The sequence below is a fragment of the Taeniopygia guttata genome, chromosome 9 (genome assembly GCF_048771995.1).
Source record: "Taeniopygia guttata chromosome 9, bTaeGut7.mat, whole genome shotgun sequence".
In the NCBI taxonomy this organism is placed as follows: domain Eukaryota; kingdom Metazoa; phylum Chordata; class Aves; order Passeriformes; family Estrildidae; genus Taeniopygia; species Taeniopygia guttata.
The window spans coordinates 14,071,446-14,098,086 of record NC_133034.1 but is presented as its reverse complement, the minus strand read 5'-3'; the positions used below and the strand labels follow the sequence as shown (position 1 = coordinate 14,098,086).

General features: G+C 54.8%; 2 protein-coding genes across 2 annotated transcripts in view; one reads left to right on the top strand and one right to left on the bottom strand.

Annotated features, from left to right (window-relative positions):
• Positions 1-26,641, bottom strand: part of XXYLT1 (xyloside xylosyltransferase 1) — a 91,644-nt gene that overhangs the window by 6,745 nt on the left and 58,258 nt on the right. The window lies entirely within an intron of this gene.
• On the top strand, positions 430-2,676 carry FAM43A (family with sequence similarity 43 member A). The gene has a single exon (XM_041718098.2). The coding sequence runs from the start codon at positions 693-695 to the stop codon at positions 1,779-1,781; it is 1,089 nt and encodes a 362-aa protein (XP_041574032.1). The 5' UTR covers positions 430-692; the 3' UTR covers positions 1,782-2,676.

Below are 26,641 nucleotides of genomic sequence, written 5' to 3'. Positions count from 1 at the left end.
CCGTGCAGGGGGCTGAGGCTGGGGCTCTGCCGGCCCTGGGATCTCTCAGAGCGTGGGGTCCAGCAGCAGCCCTGGGATTTTTATCCGTTTAAGGGGATTTTTATCCGTTTAAGGGGATTTGGGGCAGACGGATGCCCCGCGGTGCCCCCTCCATTCTCCCCGCCGGTGCTGACCAAACTGCAGGAGAGCGCTGTGGCATCCACCCACCCACCCTCCGCACGTGGCCGTGGCGAGCGAGGCGGAGCGGGACGGGGCGCACGGGGGTCCCGCTCCTCCGCGCCCGCGGCAGCACCGGCGAGCGCTCCCCGCTGGGGGCCGCGCTCCGCGGCGAGCGGGAGGGGATAGGGGCCGTCCGGCCGGGCTGGCACCGCCCCGTGCCCGCCCCACGGCGCGGCGGGGCCGGGGCCGGGGCCGGGGCGCCGCGGCGGGCGGCGCAGAGCGGCGGCGGCGGGCGGGCGGCGAGCAGCGCGCCGCCGGCTCGGCGGGCCCGGGCAGCGGGCGCTCCGCCCTCGGTGCGCGGGGCCTCCCCTCTCCGCGCCCGCGGAGCGCGGCGCCCGCCTATATCTACGGCCGCGGCGGCCCGGCGCCCGCAAGGATGTGAGGCGGGCGGGCAGCCCAGCCGCCGCCGCCGTGGCATGCCCCCCCGCGCCCGGAGCCGTCGGCGCGGCGCCTAGCCGCGGCTCCGCGGGGCCATGCTGCCCTGGAAGCGGAGCAAGGTGGAGCTGGCGGCGGGCGAGGCGCGGCGGCAGAGCAAGCCCAAGGGGTACGCGGTCAGCGTGCACTACTCGGCCCTCACCTCGCTGGCCCGCGCCTGCCCCGAGAGCGCCCTGCACCGCGTGGGCAGCATGTTCCGCTCCAAGCGGCGGAAATTTCGCGTTACCAGCGAAGATCCCACGTATACTGTGCTCTACCTGGGCAACGCCACCACCATCCAGTCCAAGGGTGAGGGCTGCACCGACCTGGCCGTCTGCAAGATTTGGAGCAAGAGCGAGGCGGGCCGGCAGGGCACCAAGATGAAGCTGACCATCAGCGCGCAGGGCATCCGCATGGCCCACGCCGAGGACAAGGGGCTGCGCCGGCCCGGCCACCTCTACCTGCTGCACCGGGTCACCTACTGCGTGGCGGACCCGCGCCTGCCCCGTGTCTTCGCCTGGATCTACCGCCACGAGCTGAAGCACAAGGCGGTGATGCTGCGCTGCCACGCCGTGCTGGTCTCCAAGCCCGAGAAGGCGAAGGCCATGGCCCTGCTGCTCTACCAGACTTCGGCCACGGCACTGGCCGAGTTCCGGCGGCTGAAGAAGCGGGACGACGCGCGGCACCAGCAGCAGCAGCTGGTGGGCGAGCAGAGCATCCCGCTGGTGCCGCTGCGCAAGCTGCTCAACGGGCAGTGCTGCTACAAGCCGCCAGTAGAGCGGAGCCGCAGCGCGCCCAAGCTGGGCTCCATCACGGAGGACCTACTGGGCGAGGAGCAGGAAGAGCGGGCCATGCACTGCGACTGCGAAGACATCCTGGAAGCGCTGGGCGAGCCCGAGGGCGAGCTGCTGCGCCCCAGCACCGGCCGCGGCGAGAGCCCAGAGCTGGGCCAGCTCCTCCGCGACCTGGGCGAGCTCAGCCTGGGCAACGATCTGCGCTCGCTGCGCGCCGACCTGCGCGTCCGCCGCCTGCTTTCTGGGGAAAGCACGGGCAGCGAGTCCTCCCTGGAGAGCGGCGGCACGGACGGGGCCGCCCCGCCCGGCAGCGACGCCGAGCAGCCGCCCCCCGGCGACCCCGAGACCGGCTGAGCACTCGAGCCCATCCGGGCGTGCGCGGTGCCGCCGGGGCGCACCGGGTTCCCTCCGGGAATGCACGGCCCCGCCGGGGTGCACCGGTTCATTCTGACCCCTCTGGGAATTCCCGGTCCCTGCCGGGAGTGCACGGCCCCAGCGGGGCGCACCGGCTTCCCTCCGGGAGTGCACGGTCCCTTCCGGGCGTGAGCGGCGCCGCAGGGGCGCACCGGGTTCCTTCCGGCCTCTCCTGGAATGCACGGCCCTTTCCGGGCGTGCACGGCCCCACCGGGGCGCACCGGACCCCTCCGGCCCCGCCGAGGCCCCTCGGGAAATTCGCGGTCCCGCCGGTTCCCCGCGGTGCCCCCGCGTCCCGCAGCATCCCGGGGAGCGGCCGCCCCTCCCGTGCCGGTGCCGGTGGCCGCCGGAGCCGGACCCCAACTCGCTGCGGCCCGAGGAGGGGAGGCGGCCGCGGGCTGTTTACCTCCGGCTCAGCCCTTGAAGATCTGCCAAATTCCTGGAATAGCTTTCCCCGGGGAGGGCGGCGGGAGGGAGGTGTTGCGCCTTGTTTACAGTCAGAAATCTCATATCGAGAGCCCCCCCCCCCCCACCCAAGCCGTTTTCTCCATTAAAGTCACTCCATCGTGCTGTCGTGTCCAAGAGGTTTGCACTGTTGTGAAGTTCGGGGTTTTTTATTGTTTTTAAGTTAGACCCTTTTTTTTTTTCGGCCCCGGTCCTGTCCCCGGTCTCAATGCTCTAGATCTTTTGCTGTGCAAAAGAAGACTACTTGTGGCTGTTCACCTGTACATAGGGAAATGTATGCAAATACATTTTGTTATTTTTAAGAACACCACCATTGCGATCTCCTCTGTTTGCACATATGTGAAGAAAATAAAGATGATGGTAACTTAAATGGGGTCACTGTGGCAATTTGGCTGTGTGTGGGTTGCTGTAAGGAGCTGGGGGTGGAGAGATCCCTTGGGAAGTGTTGTAGGTGCGGGAGAGCACTGCACAAAAAAGCTGTTACAAGCGTCAAGCATGATTCCCAAGCTCGCTGGAAATGCTACACTACAGGGAAACACACTGCGCACTTCAGGACTCTAAAAAGACACAGGGATGAGGTTTCCTCTCTGCATCCTCTAACAATGGGCAGGAAAGTGCGAGAAACCTCTCGTCAGGGCTAGATTCTAGTCTGGAGAAACACAATCTGCGGGGCACTGAGAGTGCCCTGAGGTGCGGTGCCCCTCGCATGGGCACTGGGGATACTGCTCAGCATTAATGCCATCTGCATCCAGGTGCTGCCGCTGGTCCCTCGCTGCTCACCGTGCCAGCCTGAGACAATTTTTAACCTCACTCAGGGTAAGCAGTGAAGTTGATTGGCCACGGGACTGCCACGGTATTTTTAGCTGTGAATCTGTTTGTAAGTGGCAGGCTCCCAGGGCAGGAGAGATGTTCCGGTTTCATTTGTCCCCAGGTGGAGGTATCAATTAAGAGATAATTAATCTGTCATTTTTTATGTCTAAATGTTTTCCACTGTGCCTGTGCTGCAATCGCTGGAGTTGCAGGAATGTCAATGAAAAGCCCAATCAGCTGCCAGGGCCAGGCCACACTCCTTGTGTAAGGAGCCCGCCTCAGAACTTGTAAATACCTCATTAAAACCTATTGCAAAATCTGTCACCACACCAGCGAGACCATTGTCTCAGTATGAGTCAGTCAGAGGAGGAAGGCACTGTGGTGTGGCTTTCATGGGAAGGGGTATTGGGGAGAGGGGGAATCCCCTCAGGGTGGGCACCTTCTTGCCCAGGTACCTTCTTGCCTTGTGATGGGCAGTGAGGTGCAGCAGGTGGCCACTGCTAGATTTGAGCAGTGTGTGCTCAGGCCAGCACTGCAGAGACGCACCTTGCTAAAGAAATAGTGTCTTGCTGCTTTTTCTCAGAAAAAGCTCCCTTCTCCTTTCCTAGGGAGGGAAGGGGCACGAAGTGGAAATGAAGCACCATGGAGAGGTTATCCCAAAGATGGGGCTTGCCAGAAGTGCCCTGGGCTGAGCTGAGCGCCCCAGGTCTGTGCCCAGTGCTCTCTGTCACTCCCTGCTCTCTCCCGGGGCAGAGGGAGCAGGCAGTGCTTGGAGCAGAAAGCAATATGCACCTGGGGAGCAGAGAGGGCAGAGAGGGAGTCAGGGGGGTTTGTTAACTAACCCTGGGTGCTGAATGACCGGGTGGTGTTTGCTTTACATCCTCCGTGTGTGCTTAAAGGTGGTTAATGGCCTGAGCTTAGTCAATGCCTTTCCTCTCTCCAGAAGAGCCATCATGTCTGCAACAGTGAGAAAAGGTTTTTATCGCATGCCAGAGCTAAAAGCACAATTCCCTGAGCAGCAGTAGCAGCAGCCAGGGCCTGAAGCATTTCCCCTTGAAGCCATTAGCAGGGCTACTGTGCAGTTTCCTTAGAGGCCTGCACAGATCGTTAGCTGTAGACTCCAAATCCCTTTGTGCCTGGGATATTTTGGTACTAGAACCATAGAAAGAAATGTCATATGTGTGTCTGCAGTGCTGGTATGAGGTTATTCATGTGTGCTTAGCTGCCCTCCCTCCCCATAGCAGCATGCCTGGGCCTGCAAATGAGAGCAAGTGCATGTGAGGAGAAAAAGGTCATTTTATTTTTCGCACAGCAAGTTTGAAGGAACATCTTCCTAGAAAAAGGAGAGGAGGAGAGAGCGAGACCTTCTCTCTAGTAGATTTGAGTAAAAGGCTGAGCTGCTGCTGCTTTTTCCTTTTAAACAAGTAGCTGCTTGCTACACTGAAAAGCCTACTGCTGAATGATGGGCTGGTGTGGGGAGGTGCAGCAGGGCTTTGGGAAAGGCCTGTACCCATATGTAGAGGACAAATTGATTTATATTCTCTGCTGGGTGACAGGGCTGATGCCAGCCCCCGTGCCAGGGCTGCTGCCCACTGACAGTGTCCCACCAATCATGGCAGTGCCCCTGCTCGGGCTGTCAGCAGAGACACGTTCCCTGTCGATGGGCTCCATCCATCAGCACTAAGTCAGCCTTGCAGCTGGGGATGGTGAATCAGCCCCTGACGCAGCGGAGGCGGGAGAGCTGCGCAAAGAGCAGCGCAGACTCTGCAACTGCTCCCCAACAGCCAGCACCCCCTTCCCACCACTGCTTTCCTAGGGACAGGCAGGCAAAGGGAGAGCAACGGCAGCCTGATAGCTCTGCCAGTAGTCTCGAATTGTGGAGAAAAAGTCAAATGTGGGAACAAGTGTTTGCAGAATTGCATGCATTGCTATCTGCCCCTGGTGCAAATCACAGCCAAGGAGGTTCCCAGCACAGCAAGGTTGAACACTGAGCTTCACACATCTCTGACCTAGCAGGCAGCGTGTGATGAATCGTCCAGAAAATACCTATAACAAACAACACTAGGAAAGGCGATGATCCTGCTCTGAGCCTGACGCATGGAATCAATGCTTTGGCAAGTTAGCTTAGGTGCTGCACCAAGTGCCTGAGGTTCCTCAAGTGTGTTATGGCTAAATAGAACATGTTATTATTCCAGGCAACAACGATGCCTCCAGAATATGAAGAGATTAAGGGGAAAAGAGCCCTTTTTGCGAATACTATTTATTGATTTGTTGTATTTGCTGGTGTATTACAGATTTTCTTCTGAAAATGAGGCTAAGGGGAGACCATACAAATGTGTTGGCAGGATCCCACGTACAACTTCTTGTTTTTCTCTGCCCTTAGAATGCCCTTCTCCCATCTTTAGGTCTTCCTCATCCACAACAGGAAAAAATATCATGTGCAACCAGAAAAACTAACCAGTGGTCAAGTGGAATGAGCCAAGTCATAAAATGACTTTTAGCCCAGACTGTAGTACTGATTTAGATCCAGAATTATTTGCAGTTTAGTTTGGAGATGTGCCTTGCATGGGGCACATCCAGTTTGCCTGAATGGGGGGGATGATGTGGGAACTGCTGGCTGAGGGGCTGCTCTGGACTCCTGCATGTGAAATCTTGTTGAATGGCACCACGTCAGTGGTGAAAACCTCTTCCTTTTTGGGGGCCACAGGCAGTACTCAGTATCAAATACAACCCTGGGACAGTTCCAAGTCACCTTCAGCACACACACTGTGACTCTCAGAGCAGCAGGAAGGCGTCAGGATTTCCTCCTTGGCGGTGTGTTGGAGAAGAGCTGCTGACCTGTCCCACTGCTGTTATTCATTCCCAAGGTATCACAACCGTCCCATTGCCCAATTCTTGGCCATCACACCAAACCCTCTATTATTCAGTGGGGAAAAGCTCTGCAGTTTCAGCCTGCAGGGAAGGCACAGGACAGACAACCTGCTGTCAAACTGTCCAAGGGGTTGTGGGTGACAGCACTGCACAGCCCCTCGTTTTCTAGGGTAAGGGTGGGCAGGGTCACACTGATAATGAAAAAAACTGGTGTGCTGCAAGGAGAGTGCAGTGCCAGCCAGCTATGCCCCACCTCCTGCTTCTTCTGGAGCTGGGAAGAAAAAAACCCTTCATTTCCAAGGTCAGCAGCAGCCCCACTCCTGCAGAGCTTGTGTGCTGTGAAGGCGTCTCCCCCTCCTCACCCCAGCCCCTGGTAGCAGCAGGGGCTGTTTTCCTCAGCAGCTGAAAGGAGATGATGTGCAAGGACAGGAATGCGAGGGCAGGCAGCCAGGGCAGTGCAGGGACAGCGTGGGGTCCCAGAGGCCAGGCCAGGTCAGTTCATCTGCGGGGCTCAAAGAACCCCATGGAGGAACTGAGCTGACCTGGCCTCTGAGGTTCTGCTTCTCTCCACATCTCCATCACCCACCCCAGACAAGGTGACACCTCCAGCCTGCTGCCTGGTGCCTTGTAGGGGCCTGAATCTTGGTTAATGCCTGGCAAGGTGCGTGGACTGGGGGGGAACAGAACTGTCCGCTGCTACAGCCCAGCAGGAAATCAAAGCCATGCATTCAGAAAACCATGACATTCCCCCTTGCCGGTGGGGGCTCTGCCTGGTGGGAGGCTGAGCTCTATGAAAACACTCAGAGAAACAGTTATATAATGAAGGACAAGGTCTCAGTCCAGCTCTTGGCTTGACAAGGTGGCTCTGCAAGGACCTGAGCTCCAGGCTGCAGCTGCCCAGCACCCTCCAAGATCCAACCATGGTCACTGCGGTCCATGCTGCTGCTGAGGGATGGAGGGGGGAGAAAGGCTGCAGAACGCTTTTTCCCAATCTGGGAAATGTTCTGCATGCTCAGACTCGGTAAGCCAGAGCACAGCTCCCATATGTGGGCTTAAATCAAGCCCCTTTGATGGTAGAAACTGGACAAGATCTGGGACAGGACAGCCCAGGACTGATGAAGGTCAGGGTCTGCTAGCTGCAGGCATCTCAGCTTTCATGCCACTGCCCAGATGTCTTGGATCCAGTGGTGGCACATCATGGTCTTCATCATCTGCTGCTATGCTCCAAAACAGGGGCATGTGTCCTCAAACATATGTTCTCTGCTCTGTGGGAAGGACCCTGGAGAACTGGTCACAGTTAAGAGCTTTGCCTCCTCCCTTACTCTGCTGCTCTGCAATGGAGGGCAGCTGGGCAGCCTGCCTCCTGCAGCTGGTCCTGCTGCCACCCCACAAAGAGGGGTGACATGCTTGGTGTCACACGCTGCCCTGGCCCAGGCTGGGGGGGGGGACACAAGCAAAAGGCTCTGGGATGGGATTCATCACTCCTCCCGCGGCACGGTGAAGCTGCACGAGGTCTGCTCGGATGCATGAACAAGCTGAGCTGTGACACTGATTAGGGCTGACAGTGTTCCTGGCTGCTGCTGCTGCTGGCTCTGTGTGCACCAGGCTGGCCTGGCCGTGCCATGGCCCTTGAATCTTGCCACACTGGGGTCTGTGCTCACTTCAGCTCCAGAGATCACGGTGGGAGGTACACCCTCAGCCCCGAGGGGCAGGAGAGGCAATGCCTGAATCCAGCCCCACTGACCATCTGCCCAGCATTGCTCTGCTCCTTCCAGCCAGCCCTAACTGCAGCTGGGCACTGCCTTTCCCAGTCCTGCACACTTCTCTCTGGCTCTCCCCTCTTATTGTGGCTCTTTGCCCCCCAAGTGCTCTGCCCTCAGCACCACTGTTTCTCACAATCTCTTTTCCCATCCCAATTTCCTGCTGAGTAAGAACTGCCACTTGCTGCTGTTTCACAAATGCCATTGAGAATTGTTTGCACTGGAACACAGTGCAGGAGCAGTAAGGGTTCCTCCTCCACTGGGCAGGGAGCAGTTAAGGGAATTAGGATGAAAAGTTGATATAAATAATTTGGTAGCTCCTGTAGGAAAATTGCAATTTAGCTTAATTATCATAATTACATTTTCAATCTCTCTGCTAATACTTATGAAACAATAGAGTCAAGTGTGAATGCAGCTGCCTGCATTTCCTACCAGTGACTTTTCATTGTGCTGCTTAAAACAAGTCCATGGGGACATTGAACCAGCAGCAGGGACAGCAGGTAAGGATATGGTATTTCCCCAGCACCTTGTTTTGGGCATTGGGAAGCCTCATTCCCCTCTGCCTGGCACAGGATTTTAACTTCAGCTCCAGAAGCAGCAATATGACTGTTTGAAACTAGCCCACTTTGGTGTAAAAACATCATCTCTTCTGCTGCAAGTGGAGGAAAATAGTCCAGAAATATCTCTTTCTGAGCAGGGAGACCCACACTTTCTCTGCCCAATCTGTGGCTGATGACCCCCAGAGGCAGCTCAATCCATGCTTGTGGTGGCCCAGGAGATGAGACCAGTGCAAGTGGAGAGCCAGGCCTAGGCAGCTGCTGGCAGGAGTGTTCATTTACAGCAGCTCATCAAAGCTGAGTGTTAGTGATGACTTCTGAACATGGCCAAGACCATGTTTGCCCTGCAGCCTGCTCCTGCCTTTTCTCACCTGGGAAGAAATGGATGCTTCTCAGCAGCAGAGGCAGGTCCTGGGGTCTGTGCCCTGCCCACTGCCTTCTCTGGGGGTCCCAGGAGACCCTGACCAGAAGGTGTCTTGCCAGGGCCCCGGCAGCAACAGGCACCATGGCCAGGAGGCAAATGAACAAAGGGATGCAGCCACAGAGAGCTGAGCATGTGCTGTCTCCATTGTGCAGACACATGAGGAGCACCCAGGGCCATGGGAAGTCCTTCTTCCTCCCAGCATCTGCCTTCATTTGAGATGTAGCACACAATGAACAGAGCACTGCTCTGCCCTTGGCTCAGCAGCAACAATTCCACCCTGTGTCCCAGTGTCCCCCCAGGCATCCCCAATACCTCCACTCATCCAGCTCTGCTCAGAGCAGGACCGGGGCAGCTGTATGACTTCATGCTCCCTCTGGGCAATCTGCCACAATCCTTGTCATCCTTTGGTGACACTGCTCCTGTCCTGCCACAGAGCTCCACAAGTTGTGGGTTGGGAACTGAGCCGCTTATCTTTAGTGCTGCTCTGATCTAATTTTACTTTCTTAAGCAATGTCCAGGCTTTAGAGAGTGTTTTGTAATGCAAAAGCTCTGCATGGCAAGGAGGGGAGTCCCTGCACTAATACAGCAGCTATCCCTCATGTACTGGTACAGCAGTTACCCCACACCAGCACAGAGTTATCCCCACACCAGCACAGCAGTTACCCCACACCAGCACAGAGTTACCCCACACCAGTACAGCAGATATCCCCACACCAGTACAGCAGTTACCCCACACCAGCACAGCAGTTACCCCACACCAGCACAGAGTTACCCCCACACCAGTACAGCAGTTACCCCACACCAGTACAGTTATCCCCACACCAGTACAGCAGTTACCCCCACACCAGTACAGAGTTATCCCCACACCAGTACAGAGTTATCCCCACACCAGTACAGCAGATATCCCCACACCAGTACAGCAGATATTCCCACACCAGTACAGCAGTTACCCCCACACCAGTACAGCAGTTATTCCCCATGCATGATTGTGTTGCTAAAACCCTCTGCCTGCAGTGCTGGCTCAGCAAATTTCCAGCAGGCAGAGGAGCAAGGACCACTACAAGCAAAGGGTATTGCAAGGGCCTGGTGTGCAGCAATTGTAAGAGTGAGAGTCCTTATGTCACCTCTGGGCTAAGCTAGAGGTGAGGTTTATCAGCCAGATCAGCGATTTTCATTATTTCTGCTCCCCAGTCTGGGCTTCCAGGACTTGGGATGTGACCTGAACTCAGGTGCGCTCCATGGCCGTGCAGCCTCCCTGTGAAAGCAGTTTCATGTACACTTGCACTCACGCTGCCCCATGGCACCTCTGAAAGTAAAGCTCTGCAGAAGGCTATTTCAGGACCCAACATGACTCTCCCTGATGTCAGGACCAATTAGTTATATCCTGCAAAGGAAAAAAAAGTCTACTAAAGCCAGCTCTGGTGGGACAATGACATTAAGATGTTCCAGGTGCTCATCTGGGTTCCCCAAGCAAACCAGGAGCTAAACATAGCCCTGGGAAAGTGACAGGAGGGGGTGTGTGCTGTCCTCTGCCCTGAGGTCTCCTAGGACAGTCATCTCCTGAGTGGGTAATCCCTTCTCTTTTGTGCCCTGACCTTCCTTTGCCCTGGCCCTGTGCAGAGCATAGCTCCTGCACTAGGGCCATAGCTGAGATCACTCTGAGCTCATCTTGGTGGGATTTGTTCATGCTTTATCCCACTCAACCAGGCCATTAAATCTCACAGTCATTTTCCAAGGAGGAAAATTTTTCCTCCCCATTTGGAGGAAAAAAATAATTAGTCAAAATAGTGAGAGACAGAGAATTTTAGGCATTTCATATTCTCATTGTCCTCCCCCACAATGGTATTATCCTTCTCTAAATAGATGCTGAGCTGAAGACATAACAACACCCTACTTCCCCCAAATAGCTCGAGTGAAACAAATGCAGGAAGTTTGAAGAGGTTGGAGCTGTGGCTAGACAGGAGCCTGGGCACCCCCATGGGTTTCTTGGGGCCACAGGGGCTTCAGAGTTCTGGCAGCTGAGCTGCAGTGAGCCAAGACCCAGAGTCTTGCCCTCATGAAACAGGGTCTGCTGCCCTTGCACTGCAAAAGAGCTGATATGGGAGGTCCTGGCCCTCAATCCCCATGTCTGGTCCTAGTGCTTCCCCCTCCCTAGGAAAGCACCAGTAGGGCAGCCCTGAAGCATGGCAAAGGCAGCAGGAGAGACACAGAGTCCACAGCCCATCCAAGTCAGTCCTAAAAGCTGCTGGTGGTGGGCTGGCCTGTCTGCCCCTGGCACAGCACAGCCCTGGGAGCCCCTGCCAGCCAGAACAGCCCCGGTGCCAGTGCCTGCCATGGTGTGATGGGAGGGAAACTGGTGTCCCTGGCTGGGTGCAGCCGAGCTGTGCCGCTGGCACCAGTGCCTGCTGCGGTGTGGGGAGCCCTGCTGCTCCCGCTGTGCCATGCGTGGGGTGACGGGGACACTACAGTCCTGAGCTGCTGCCACAGTAAGTTGCTTCATATGGGGGCCTGAGGTTCCCCTGTCACGCCTGTGTGCTGTGGGGACAGCACTCCCTGCCCTCTTCCCAAAGCCAAGGTGGCATTCTCTCTCCCAGGCAAGTGCCAAGCCTCGCCAAGTAGCTGGGGCTGCTGGGACCCCAGCAGGAGCTGTTTTATCAGGAGCAGGGTTCTCACCTGTGAGGGCAAAACCCCTGGCAAGAGCCACGCTGGGACAGGCAGATGTGGTTTGTCCCTGGGGAAGAGGCAGCCCCTGCCTGCAATCCCTGTGAGCCTTGGCCAGGTTCAGCTCTAGAGCAAGGCACAGTCGCTGCTGCCTGAAGAAGTCACAATAATTCAGCAACTTTTCACAATTGTCTTTAATGGCAGAACCATCAGTAAGGCACTTACGGATCAGAGGGGCAGTTAGACCGTCCCTCCCTGAGGAATGCTGTTAACTGAAACCAAAGCACAGAGGCGAGGAAATTGCTCGGTGAAGTAGTTTGGTAATTGTGAAAAAGAAGAACTTGTTTTCTTTGTCTTGCAACAACAAATTGCACAACATGACCTGCAGTGGCTTCAGCTCGGCAGGTTTTCAGGAGGAGGTTGTGGGGTGATTTAAAATCCACACTGTGAGGAGGGAAATTATTCCGAGCCTGCTATGGACTGTATGGTATCCATAAGGGATGTGGCATTGGGTGATTGTGTTTGGTTTCCTACTCAGGTGCCCTACCTGGGCATGGGTGAGGTCTCCTCTCCTGTATGGGGGTCAGCTCAGAGAGGACCTGGCTCAGCCTCAGGGCTTGCCTGAGGTTCCCAGGGTGCCTTGTTCCCAGGGTAAAGTGAGCTAAGGCCCACTGATGCATTAAGCAAGAGGAGCTTTTCTGAGCTCATTTTGCTGGGTTGTTTTAAGAACCATTATAGTGGTGATGACTTTGAGCCCTGTAACATAAAAATGCTCTTTGTCAAGGTGAAGAGGTGCTCTGCAAGTCAACCCAAGGTGGAAGGAGAAGAAAAGTCACTAGGAGAGGTCAGCTAAGATTAATTACTTGTCCTGCTGTCATCCCTATGTACCCCAGGCCCAGACATGAGCTGGATGTGCTAGGTGCAGGACAAAAAAATAGAAGACAAAAATAGTTAGTAGTGCTGAGAGGAACCAGCAGCAGACACCAGAAATAGCACAGGTCAGGAGAGCGAGCCCAATCTGAGGTCACTCTCCTTCCCCTCTTCTGATTTCTTCCCTCCCCAGGTGCTGCTGCCTCATCCTGGCTTTGTCATTCAGATGCAAATGGGAGTGCTCCAGTGTGAGGCAAAGGCCACTGACACTTTACATTTAATTCAACTCACAGAAGTATACCAGGTGCTAGGAAGAAAACAAAACAAAAAATCCCACAAAAATCTTCCATCTCTGTTTTGTCCCAGTTTTAAATGGTACAATCTGTGCTTTGTTCTTAGGTATTGTTGCAAAATTGAACCACTTTCAGCCTCTCACCTTACTGAACCGCAGGCTGCCTCCACGCAGAGCTGCTGAGTACAGCATGGGATGAAAGCCCTCGCTTGGCCTAGAAACCTGGAATGTGTGAACCTCGTTAAAATGCACACAGGGAGCTGGGCTTTGAAGTGGAGTGAAGCCAAAAGCCGGTGAGCCCCCAGAGGATGCTGTGTGGCTGTTCCCAAGACAAGGAGCACAGCTCCAGCTGAGAGACACGCTGTACCTGACAGTCCCTAATGCCTCCCTCTAACAGCCCTGGCCTAGAAATAGCTCAGTGCTAGATGATGCTCTCAAGAGGCTGATGAACGAACATTGCTGACTCTCTGCAGCATCCCAGCAGCTGCCTCCTGCCTGGGCACACCTTCCCTTGGCTCCCCAGCACCAGGCCCTTCCTTGAGGACCTGCAGCACCCTTGTCTGATGAGCACTGAGTTTTGCTCAGCTGGGATGAGCGAACATCTTTGGAGTTAAAACATCTTTGGTTCTGCAAACATTGCAGGCACATTAGCCTCCCCTGGGGCTCTGCCTGCCTGAGCAGATCCAGCATGCAGAGCTGCCAGGATAGTTTTTCCCTTTCTTTTTTGGAGATGCGACCCTGGGAAGGGAATGAGCTCTGTCACCTCCTCCACCTGGGAGAATGCCAGTGCTCAGCAGTGCCGGCTGGTGACTCCCTGGTATCCCCATGTCCTGCTCAGCCATGGGCTGCACACTCCCACTGGACTCCGTGGGGCCAGGGATGCTGCAACAATGGACCTGAGGCCACTCCAGCCCTGTACATACCCTGGGGCTGCTGCCACTCTGAGCTGGCTGTAGGGTGCTGTTCCCCAGGTCATCCCAGATCTTCCTTCATCCAGTGGGAGGTGGCTCCTGGAGAAGCCCTGGCCTCAGCCAGGAGGATATGGGACAGCAAAGGTAACTGCAATGTGCCCAGTTCTTCCTGCCATGCAGCCAGATCCACGCTCTTGGCTGCTGTGCAGGATCTCTGTGCAAAGCTGAACAGCTGCTGCACCTCATTTCCCAAGTGGCCACTGAACAAAGTGAGCCCTTGCCCATGTGAGCAGCACTCACCAGCAATTCTGCACAGCACAGAGACCTGCAGTGCTGGAGGGTTGAAGTTCAGAAAGCCATTCTATTATCCATCCATCCATCCATCCATCCATCCATCCATCCATCCATCCATCCATCCATCCATCCATCCTCTCTCTCTGCAGAGAAGGCAGGGATGCTCCTCCTCTCAGCAGGTAATGTAAGGAAGATAATTCACTTATGAAGTAATTTAGTGCAATTCTTAGTTATTAATACTGTGCTTTATATTTTCTTTAGGTTCTGTGTAATTGCTCCCCTGCTCTGACTCATGCTGTTCCAGGGAGTAAGAGCTGTATTAGCACTGCCTGCAAGGTGCACGAGCTCCTTAGCTCCTGCCTAGCCTGGCTGAGGGGATCCTCTCCCCTTCTTTCCACACCCGACCCTGATGTGCCCCTGCAGTGCAGCAGGGACAGCTGATCTGGCGCTGATTTCTCTGCAGTCACTCTACAGAGGAAGCAAAAAGTTCCCTGGTATCTGTTTTATCTCTGTCCATCTTAAGCACTTAAGAAAGGTGTCATTGGAGTCTAGCAGAAGGGTATTTTTTTTTTCTTTTTACACGATTGAAATGAGAGTTATACGTGCAAAGCCTTAAACTGTGTCTGATGTCCATCTGCTCTTGTTCACCCACAGTACCTTTCAAATAGTGTCCCAGATGAGCACTGTGGGGGCCCAATTTGCATCCAGAGGCCCTAAGCCTTCCCCCTCCCCAGTTTGCTGCCACAAGGCCCATTGCATTGCTCCCAGAGGCTGGGCAGACAAAGGCTGTGTGTGAGCAGCCTGGTTCCTGACCCAGACTCCAGCTCCATGACTCAGCCCCCCATTCCAAGAGTTCATTGAGTGGCCACTATCCAACCCCTCCCTCAAGGACAGTCACAGCTCTCATATCCTCACTACAGGTGATGTATCCCATACCGTGGGGTTTGGGGGTGTGTGTTGTGACATCTCTCATCATCTGACATCTGCAGTGAAATTACAAGGTTTCCAGAGTCCAGCACGGCACGTTTGGCTCTCTGCTAGGGCTGCCTCAGTTTCTCTTCTAGGTGGCTAAGCCAAGAGCTAGCACCCACATCCCTCTGTGTTCCCTCCAGGGGAGTGTAGCGATGACCCTGCTACTCACTCATGATCTCTTTGGCTTCTGGACTCCCTCACCCTGTCTGTGGGTCAGGGAACCATGACCCACACCAGCCACCACGTGCAGAGCCAGCAGGACGTGCAGGGGTGTGTGGGGAGGCATCAGACATTGAGGCCAATGCCACTCTGCATTGGCACCCTCTGCCAGCCCTCTCCTTGGCAGGGCCTGGAGGCAGGGGATGCTCTGCCTGGGGCTGGCATGTGTGGCAGCTGGAGATGTTTTAGGTAGCTGTCCAGAGGGTCTGCTGAGCAACCAGGTTCCATGAGTTATTTATAAGCTCTGGGAGGGAAGCAGTGATAAATAATACATTGGCACTCTCACATTCCGCGTGCATGTGTCTGCAGATAAATATTTCATTCTCAAAGAATACACATTGATGCCTGTTGATAAATAAAAATTGGAAAATGTTCTATTGGATGGTTTTAAATATGACTCTCCCTTGCATCTGAAGAACATGGTGTACCTGGTGTACAGAACGAAGATGCTAATTTCCCTCAGCAGAGGCTGCCTAAAATGTATCACTGCAGCACACTGGGCACGGTGCCTAGTGTAGCACACACACCCCAGAAACATACAGCCTTGGCTTTTCCTTCCACACCATTATTTTAACATCACTTTTATAACAACACTATTCAAGCAGCTTTTCTAATTATACCTTGCACCGACTGGGCTCAGGACACAGCAGTCAGCCTTCTAAATATTAGCAGAGCGACCCAAAAGGCAGCACATTTCCTCTTGTGTCATTGGAATTTGCAGTGTGCTCAGGCATGACTGGCGATGCCAAGCTCGTTACTGTGTTTAATTAGGCAGGTGGCTTCTCCCACTGGAAAAACATGAGAATCTGAGCGGGAGGTGAGAAAACCCAAGGGTCCCATCAGCCCTGCCAGCAGCATGGAGCTGCCATGTGCTGCTTCCACACCTCCTGGGGACCCAGGGCGCACCTGGGCTTGGAGGCAGCTGGAGGGGGATGCAGCCCTCTCCCCAGAGCACCTGCCCTCTGTGCTTGCTGCCTGGAAAGCCCCAGAGCCCATGACCCAGGGCCAGCACCCACATGCAGCTTTGGCCTCTGCCAGCCCAGCACCAAGGGCAGGTGAAGGAGCTGTTTTTCCCCTGGTCACTCCTGGCTGTCTCTGAATGCAGTGCTGGAAGTGGGTTTAGCAGGGTCATTGTTCAACTTGGCTTTCACAGAGAGGGCTGTGGGCTGCAGATGCCCTGGCAGAAGCCTCTGGCACAGCCTGGGCAAGCAGCACATGCCGTGCTGGTTCACCAGGAGACTCCTATGCAACATACTGACATATTTGGATTTTTTCCAATGGCTGGATTTGGCTGCACTGACTTGTGATTTTTTATGAGTAACCCTGTTTCGTGCCCTGTTATCACAGCTGGGTGCTGTGCCATGCTGGCTCTGGTCCCAGCAGCATGCAGGAAGCTCCCAGCATCCACTGTACCATGCTTTGTGCCACCACCCAGAGCAGCAAGGAGGGATTTCCCACCTGGAAATCCCAGGGACTGGGCCAGGCTGCAGCGGCAGGGCTTGGCGGGGAGACTTTGATCATCGGCCAGGGCTTGTCCCCATCAGCGGTCCCAAGCAGGGAGGCAGCACATCAAAGGGCAGGGAGGAATAGCTCCTGCTGAGCACAGCAAGGCTCCGTGCCACGGCACTGCCCCGGGCCCCTGGGAAAGGCAAGGCACAGGGAGCTGCTGCCCCAGGGCAGGGAGGCTCCGAGGAGCTGCGAGGCTGGTCCAGGCTCAAGGAGAAAAAACAGGGAAGATGGTCCAAGGAAGGAAACAGAGCACGGAGGCAGTGGTGGTAAAGCCAGTCAGGAGGCTGGCAGTGTGCCTCCAAGAGGATGTCTTGTGCTTTCTGGAGCCACGAGACACCGAGTCACCAGGGTTTGTCTTTAGCAGCCCTCCTCATCCTCATCCTCTGCTGGGCTCCATCACTAACAAGGGTGCCCATCCAGCTGGCAATGAAATTGTAGCCACATTTCTTTCTCGGCATTGCCTGATGGGCATTTTATCCCAAGCTCCCCCAGGAAACTGCTCTGCCAGCCAGAGGAGTTAGAACACATGAAACTCCACAGGGAGCAGGGAAGCCCTGCAGCGTGCAGGACTATTCCAAGAGGTGCTGCAACTCGGGTTTTGGAAACTGGACTGCCAAGGGGACACACCTGAGAGTGTACTGGGGGATGCACAGAGCGCCCCAAACCTGCCAAGAACCTGTGGATGTGGTGGTGCAGGATTGCACCTTGCAAAACATGACTCGGCAGGCAGTGGGGAGAAGTGCTTTGATGTTGTGTCAACCAGGTGGAATTACAGCCCTGTCCGCTCTTCCTTGAGGGAGATCTGCATCCCTGGGAGGAGGCTTTCAGACAGGAGGGCACCACGCTAACACTAACAGGGGCTGCACTGCCTGTTCACTCTGAACATGGATTGCCATCCCTGCTCGTGCTGTAACTTTATCCCCTGACCCCTTGTCCCACTTGCCAGGTGGCATCACTGCCAGCTGCCAGGAGAGGTTAATTTTGCCCATCCTCCACTTTGGCAAAGATTTTTTTTGTGTGGTAGCACCTTTTGTTTTTCTCCCACCTGGTGCTTGCATGAAGCATGCAGAGAGATCATGCTGTAAAGCCTAGGAAGTCTGAAGCCACAGTACCCGTAACTAATGGAGGAAGTGTGGGAATTTTATTTCTAGTCTGATCTAATCTCTATGCTGCAGGTCCCCACTTCTTCCAGCTCCATTAGGAAATTCCCATGCTGAGTAATATGGCAATGAATAGACTCAGAAGGAAGATACATTACACCCAAGCCTCATCTCATCCTACTTTAATATTGGTTTATCACACTGAATAAACTGGAGTAATTGTGCAGAAAATGGCTCCATCCACATCATGCCCATCACACATGAGGATTTTCTGCTCTGAGTAACCTGCTGTCACCAGACCCACCTCTGACAGCAGTTTCCCAGGAACACCAGGCACTGCAAGGGTGCTGTGGGGCCAGGGGCTTTACCCCTGGGACAGCAGGGCAGGGCCTCACAGTGGGACAGAGCAGGACACGGGGAGCAGTCCCATTGCTGGGCTGCCCCAAGGCTGAGGTCCAGGTGGGAAGTCCACCCTCAGGTCTGGCTCAGAGGTGTCCATGGCTGGGCAGGCCATGTGGGTGCTCTCCTCTTTACTGCTGGTTTGGGGAGTGATGCCTTCACAGTGGTGGGGCAGGGGAAAACCAGCATCTCCCCAGGAATATGGGCCTCCTCTGACTGGTGTCTGCACACAGGGCAGGCTCTGACCTGTGCCCAAGCCTCAAGCTTTGCTCCCCACAGGACACCGACCCCACATCCTATTTCTGCTGGTACTAGTAGGGGAATGATGGGATGGCAGGAAGGCACAAGCAGGTCACAAGGACAACTGACTGAAATGTCCTACATAACAGCATGTGGGAGAAAATCCTCCACCCCAAGGACTCTTGAACTGCCTGTGACAGCCAGAAAGGGAATAAAAATAGTGCCTATTGTTATATGTAGGCAGCAGGCTGCAGCAGGGTTGTGTAATGGTACCAGCCAGCACAAGCTGCCTCTCCCAGAGATAGCAGGGCTAGGTGGGTCAGCTGGGCACAACTCAAAAGGTGTCAGTGGTCCCTGGTGGATGGGAGGGATGACCCAGCCTCTGTCCTAATGCCCAGCTGGACCCCCCAAGCTCCAATCTGGGGCTGCTGCCAGCAGCTGGCACAATTCTGTTGTGTTCCCCCAGGCTGCCCTTCCCTGGAGCAGACCAGGTCCTGCACCTCTCCTCTAGCTCCTCTAGCACCTCTCCTCTAGCCCTAACCAGCATGCCAGCTCTCCTCTGGATGCTATCCACTTCCCCTGCCTCCTCCTGAGCCAAAGATCCCAAAGCCAGCCAGGAACAGCATCACCACTGCCCAGTGGAGGAGACACTCCCCACCGTGTCCAGCTCCACACAGGGGATACATTTCCCCCTAATCCTGTCTGCAAAACTCTGAGATTAAGAAGGAGAAGATCTTCCCAGCAGCCAGCATGGCATCAGCAGGAGCCAGGCCAGCTGGACTTGCAGCTGTGCCAGGGCAGCCGTGCTCCTGCCCTCGCCCTGAGCACTGTCAGATTCTGCAGCTGGCGCTGTGCTCTGCCGACTGGCTCACAAATTGCTTTCCATGGTAGGACACCATGGTCCTGTCAAGTGTTTTAGCAACGCAAGATTTTGCTTTTTTTATGGATTAAACACAGGTTTGTTGACACCAGCAGGAGCTGGTCTCTGGCCAGAGGTGTGGCTGCAGGGTAAGTGGGTCAGGGAAGTGGCTTTCACAGACACCAGCCAGCGCTTGGAGCTGCCTGCCCGCTAGAGATCATGCCCGGCGCTCTGCTGGCACTCTGAAATCCCTTGCAGATGTGGCTCAGCACAGGCAGTGCTAACCTCTAAGGTATTACTGGGTTTTGATGTACCACTATGTCTTAACCTGATCAGAACCCGCTGGCTCGGGTGAGAGTCTGACAGAGTCCAGGGAAGGGCAGAGCTGGTCAGTGTGACTGTCCGATCCTCCGAGCACCAGCCTGACCGGCACTGGGGCCTCAGGAGGGATGAACACACACACCTGCAAGGCAAGGGCAGGTGGTCTCCCCAGTCCCTGCAACCTGACACCCCATCTGAGCCCTCTGCTCTCCTTAGTGGCAGCAGAAAGCAAAGGGCACAGGTGATAAAGGCAGAGACACCAGACATTCAGCCCAGCAGTAACCCCCACCTCATTGCTTCATGACAGCCCCGGGCACAACTTTTCTTATGAAGTGCCAGAGCAAGATGTTCTCATCTTGCTGTAAATCTTCACTGTACTCACCAGCACTTGAAGTTTGTCCCTACTAAATCCCAGTGTGGCTCTCTCCCTCCATCTGGGGAGCATGCAAATACCTTTAGAGTTGATAAGTCCTTTCTATATCAACTTTCAGGTTTACTTATACAGCAAAATATCACCTCATTATAATGCAAATGAGGAATCCCTGGGAAGCAGTCAAAGCAAGCAGGGAGGTTTGTTTGCACTGCTTCATGTCAGACAAGCTGGGTTGAAAGGATCAGCAGGCAGGAACCTACAAATGCCACCTACAAGTGCCACGGTGCTTTTGCCATAGTCGTGTGGAAAAAGGGCTGGAGTGAAATGGGACTCCTGTCCATGCTGGCTCTGGTAGATAACCTCCCTTCTATGGCTCCTGGCTATTGCCTGACCTACCAGTGCCACCAGAACAGATTCCCAATAGATGCAACACTCCCCACTGCAGACACCAGTGCACTGTTGGGCCAGCTCGGCAGCTGCAGGGCTCTGCTCAGCCCTGCCCCAGCAGGCACCCAGCCCACTGCCCAGCACCTAATCCTGCTCACAGCCCCACGCTCGGTCCTGTCTTCTCCTGCTCCTGTGTCCCTGTGGCCACCAGAGCAGCAGAGCCCTCTGAGCAGGTCACTGTGCCCAGGATGGTCAGGGGCTGGGGGTTGTTGGTGCCCTGCCTGTGCATGCAGCAGGGCAGCAGAGTGGGCAGCGAGAAGGAGAAGGACAGCAGCTGCAGCAGTGCCAGTGAAAGACCTGGCACAGGAGATCATGGTGCATGCCAAACATGCATGCATGCAAACATGCAGTCACTATGAACAGCAGATCACTGCCTGTCCCCAGGGGAAGAGATGGGGACCATGGCCACCATACCCCCAAGAGTGTGTGGGGCATGGGGACAATATCCCCTCCCCAAAGGCGTGGCAGCCACAAGGGCTGGGGGTGGCAGCTGGTGTTGGTAAAGCAGGTTGGCCAGTGAAGCAGCTGGGACAGCAGGATGCTGTTCTGGGCAGGGAGGCAGGGCTGTGCCCGCAGCCCCAGGCCAGGCACCCATGGAACACTGAGGATAGAAGACCTTTGCCCACCCTCTTTGTGAGCAGAGAGACGGGGCAGGATCCATGAGAGGCTGCTGGAGGTTCAACAGCTGCAGACCTTGTGTGCTGTAGAGGGCTGGATATTTGCAGCTCAAGAGGAAAGCCTCTGGTATGACTTTATCCAGCTGAAGCAACTGTGCTTAGATAGAGTCACTAGGTGCAAATGGCTCATAATGAGGGAGTTTAGTTGGATGAATATTTCTAGATCAATTGCAGATTTGCTTGATAGTGCTGGCAGCCTAAATGGATTTGAACTATCTCTTATATGTGGAGCTGAGAGCTCAGTGCCTGGTGACAGTGCTCCTGGCCCAGCTCTCAGGGCATGCCCTGTTCACATCCCCAGACAAAATGGGCTGATTTTCCCAAGGATCTTACTGTCCCTGCTAGGGTGCCCACACAGGAAAGGCTCCTACCTAGGCAGCACCAAATATTTAGCTAAAAATGGTCTTGGGACACATGCTCCTCTTCCCTAGAGGGGTGCACTCCCTGCAAATCCCTGGCACGAGCTTGACCTACTCTAAATGCCTCCCCATAGGAAGATGCTGACATTGCAGAAATAATCAACCTATTTTTAAAGGTTAGGAATGCTCCTAGCAAATTCTCCCCTGAGTTTCCTTCCCCCCAGCTTTTTCTCACCCTCTGCCTCTCCCCTGAGATAGCAATCAATGATACCGCAGGTTTAATTAATGTTTTTGACTTCCAGCACAGGGATGTGATTTCTCCTCTGTGCTTTTGCCAGGAGTGGTCTTATCCTGCCAAACAGGCAGGTAATCTGGGCAGGCAAGACTGGCTTCATACCTGCAGCTCTAACAGGGCTGTGCCTTTGGGATTTGTGGTAGTGCTGGCAAGGCAGCAGAGCCCCAGTGCTTGTGCCAGGCATCCAGCTGTTGCTAGAAAAGCTGTGAGCTGAGGCAGAGGAACACCAGGACCTACACAGGGAGGGGAGGAAGAGGAGGCACTCCCTGGCACAAGGGCAGCCAGGCTGGATTTCTGCCCAAAAGGATGCCCTGGTGCAGGGAGGGCAGCAGCCAGGATGCTGGCATGGCCATGGTCACAGGACCCAGTGCATTTAACTAGAAAATCCTTGCTTTAAAGCAAGAGCAGCATCAGCACTGGCCTTGCAAACCCCAAGCCCTAGCAGCAACTTCTCCCCACAGCAAGTGGGGACAAGCTGTTCCACAGGACCCGAGCCCATCACTGCTGCAGCCCCTCAGGCCCCACTGCCAGTCTCTGCCAGGATGCAGCACTGGCGTCAGCATGGGGACACCCCGAGAGTGCTGAGGACAGCTGCCACATTGCTGCTGTCCAGGGATGTTCTGAGGCCCTTCAATTTTGTCTGAGATACTCAGACTATATAAAATTAGATTTAGCCTTAGTGCTAAAAAAGAAGTGCTAATACCATTCAGCTGAGGGCTAAAGATGGGGCCACATCTATTAATAACCCTGTCATTTTCACTCTGGAGTGGCATTTCAAGCCAGCCTGCTCCAGCACAGCTGAAGACTCTCTGTTACTTGAGAGCCACTTTTAGCTGTGGCTCCATTTCATGCAGGGTGGCAAGAGCCCTCCCTGCAGGTGCTTCTCATTACAGGGATGCTGCTTCTCCCGGGGTGTTTAGTTAGTGCTGATCAGCAGAGAGATGCCATTAGAGCTGGGGCAATCTCTGCTGGTCAGCTGGTCTGGAAGATGGTCAGGCAGCCCTGGGAGCAGGGCAGCAGAGAAGGCAGGAGGAACAGAGAGCTCAGCAGGCACATGTTGGTCCAGCAGTAACAGAGGCTTTGGGTCCCCAGGGACATCAGTGTCAAGCTGGGAAGGCAATCTGTGCCAGCGACAGCAGAGAAAGGGAAGAAGGCCTGGACAATTCACAGTGTTCATGTTCTCATGCAATGCATGTTGCAGATGGGGAAGGGAAAGTTCACTGCCACTGCTCCCCTCCCAGTGGCACCTGCCCTGTCTCAGGTGGAGCAGGGAGACATGGGATAAGATGAGGTGATGATCCTGTTTTCTCCAGTCCTGCCTGCATTCTCATGTTATTGTACTTCTCAGAGCCCAGAAAAAAACCCAAAAACAACTCCTATGGTCCATGTGAGGTTTAAGTCTATTAATCAGCTATTAAACTAAAGTTTTGAGTTAAAAGATTCCCAGAAAGGTGCCAGCTGCATGCAAAACAGGAGTTACCCAGTTCACATTTGGCTGAGCAGGAGTACAAAACATACCCCTTGCAGTGAAACAAAAAATCCATGGGTGGATAACATACCCTGAGAGCAGAGCTTTGCTTCTTCCCAGGCATAAATCATCCCTGAGTGGGCTGTGATGTTCTCTGCTGTGCCTGTTATCTGCAGTGTGAAGCTCCCTGCAAACATTCCCAGCTCTGCAGGCAGCTTGAGTGCTGCCTCTGGGATGGGCAGGCAGCACCCTGACTTGATTATTTTACTGTCAACATCCCCAGGGTCCCTGGGCTACCACAGCCTCATGAAGCAGGGCATCAGCTATCCACCAGGCTGCCTCCATGCTGAGCCAAGGACGATTTTTCTTGTTCTGCCTCAAAGCATGTCCCGTGAACATGAAAAGCACCTTATATCTCCACAACAGGTACACCTCTTCCCCACAGACCCTCCATTGCTGCATGGTCCACAAAACCCCCAGCAGATTGCCCTCAGCTGCTTCCTGCCCCCCAAACCTGCTGGGTGGGGGCTGCTGGTGGCAGTCTGCATGGTGAGCGAGTGCCAGCGCCTGCTGCAGCCCTGCTGGGCACAGAGACCCCCACAGTGCCTGCTCCTGCTGCTCCTGGGGCCCCAGGATGAGGCAGCCGTGGCTGGAAGGGGAGGAGATGACCAGGCAGGCACCCATGGTTGCACAGCCCCTAGTTTCCATAGGAAACCAGCACAACAGCAGCCCTACTTCTGCATGAACAGGTGAAAGCAGGGATGGGGCTTGCTGGAGGAGACAAAGAGCAGTGCCAGAGACAATCACTTGAGTCACCAAGGAGAGGACAGTCCTGCTGTGGCAGCACAGCCAAGCTCTGCAGGCTTGCAGTGGCCAGGCTCGGTCCCTGTGGATGCACCCAGAGAATGGCTGTCCTGCACTGCAACCCCTGCCTGCAAGGAAGGGCTGGCTGCTCTTCCCAAAAGCAGCCAGAGCCATCAATGCTGGGTTGTGCCAACAGCTCTGTTGCTCATTTACCCATCCCTGGTGCTGCTGGTGGCTGCACTGGAAGCACTGAGCACAGCATGTGCTGTCCACCAGCCAGCTTCACACTTCTGATGAGCACAGAGCAGGAGGGATGGCAGGTTTCTCCATGCCACGTGTGCAGGGGTGCTGGGAACCATCAGCCTGACTGGGAGACTGCAGGTGGGGCTGCAGGGCGGGCGGGAGAATTTGCTAATCGCTTGCTGTCAGATGCTGTAGTTTGTGTGAGATGGACAGAGACCTGCTCGCTTTCAGGCACCCTGCCTGGGTGATGGATGCACACCGACCTCGAGGGGCTGCTGGGGCAATGAGCCCAGCCTGGCTCTGCCTGTTTCCTGTTGCCTACTGAACTAATTCCCTGGCAGCAGGCATGCTGCACTGGCAGGGGCAAGGCCAGAGCTGTTGCTAGCAGACAGTCAGGGATGCTGGGGGCTGTGCAGTCTCCAGGCTGGGTCCCTGCATGCATCAGGCCAATGCAAACCTTCAGGAGCATCCTTAGCCCTTACTCCTGGTGGTCCTTGCTCTTCCTTGGGACCTTCATGTACCCCAAAGGCAAGCTGATGGGCAGCACCACCCACCCCCTTGCTCTCCAGCCATGCCAGAGTGGCTCTGGCTGCTCCAGCCTCCCCATCCAGGCTGGCAGGGGGGCAGCAGAGCCGAGCACAAATCCCATTAAACGCTCCACGGCGCTGAGCTGCAGCTCCAAGCTCTGAGCCTCCCAAAGGACATAAGGCTGCTTAGGACACCCTAAGCTCTTCATGCAGATGAGTACTTGAGGCCATCAAAGAGGTCTTAAAAGCTTAAGGCAGGTAAATGTTTAAACTGCTCTAAGCCCTCAGTGTCACAGCCGGGCCAGAGGGAAGTCCCCAGCTAAAAGCCATCTCTGCAGTCACCCTCTGCCACAGCAGCAGCACTCAAGGGCCACCAGGCCCTCGCCTCCTCAGCTGCACTGCTCCCCCAAGTCCGTCCTTCTGTCCCTGCCATCCTTCCCCAACCACATCCTCAGAGCAAAGGCTCAGGCTGCCGTGTCTCTCCCACCATATTTATTTTCTGTCTAGACAGTGGTAGTTTTGATATGCAGCCCTCCAAATCCCAGCTGTGCATTCTGCTACCTCTCATCAGGAGAGTAATGAAATGAATGCTTTTTCGTGGGCAGTTACACACTTAATTCAAGCTCTACCCCTGAAAAGCCTGAATGAAATTGCATGGAGTATAGCTGATGCCCCAGGAGTGTTTTCATAAATAAATCTGGAGGTTTCAGTGGGATCTTTAATACACACTAAATAGCAGTCTGTCACAAACTTGTCCTCTTGCAAAGACACAGCAGAATATCTTTTATCCACAACAGCAGATCAATGCACACAGATTTTCCTCAAGTGGTTTCTTGCTGTCACTAATGACTTACTCCTTCTGGTTGCAAAGAACTGTATTTGCACTAACGGGATACCGCAAATTACTTCACTTGCTTCCAAGATGCTGAAGCTGCCCTTAAGCTTAATACTTCAAGTTATTGCAGGTATCTGCACCTCTTTCCTCTGAGGTACCATGAGAAAAGCCTTGCTGCTGGTCTCCTTCCCAGATCCTGTGTTCCTACATGTTTATTGTCAGTGTGGGAACAAACTCAACTTTTCAGTTTTAACTGTGCATTTGCCCTGGAGAGGACCCTGGACGTGGAATGCTCACCAGCTGAGCTTCCATCCTGCACCTGCAGCCATTTCCCTCCCCAGGCTCTGTTAACTCAGGAAGTGCCACCGATGCAGCATTTCCAAGCACACTCCCACAGAGCAGGAATGCTGTGCCCCTTCTGAGAGCTGCGTGCCTTAGAGCAGGACTTACTTTCAAACTACCTCTTCATTTTTAGGAATATTTGTTCTGCCTTGTTATTCACTGGACTTGATGGTCCTAGAGGTCTTTTCCATCCTAAATTATTTTATTCCTACATCATCAACCTTCAGTTTGCTGTTTAACTGTGCTGGGATACACACCACCTGCAGCACACATCCATTGCAAAATCAAAGCAAATCAGTGTTTTACTTTAACACAAGAAACATCACATCCAGCCAAGAGGTCTGACACCTGCACACGTCCTTTTCAGCATCCTCCCCAGCCCGAGCCACTTTCCCACCTTCCTATCTTCATCCCATCTAGTGCACAGCACTGCTGCTCTTCCTGTGGCCAGTCTGGTCCCAGTGTAAAATGACCCCATAAAGGACATTTTGTGACCTTCCCAGCTTTTGCAAGGAGCAGCAGTGATCAGTGCTACCTTCCAATAAGCACCATTCCCTCAGTCATCCCCAGCGCTGTGCGAGGGAGGGATGGATGGATGGATGGATGGATGGATGGATGGATGGATGGATGGATGGATGGATGGATGGACGGATGGCCAGCATGCATCACCACTTTTAGCCATCTGACAGGCATGGGAATCTACTGTTGGGCCTTTCATAGGTTTTATCTCAATGCAGAGCCATAAAGAAAGTGGAGAATGCAGCCAAGCACTTTGATGTGGGTCAGCACAGAGAGTTCCCAGTGTTCAGGCAGTCACCTCAGACTCCCCAGGTCACCAGAGGATGTTTTCTTCTCCCAGCTAAGGGCAGAGACCTCTGAGAAAACCCTTCTCCAGC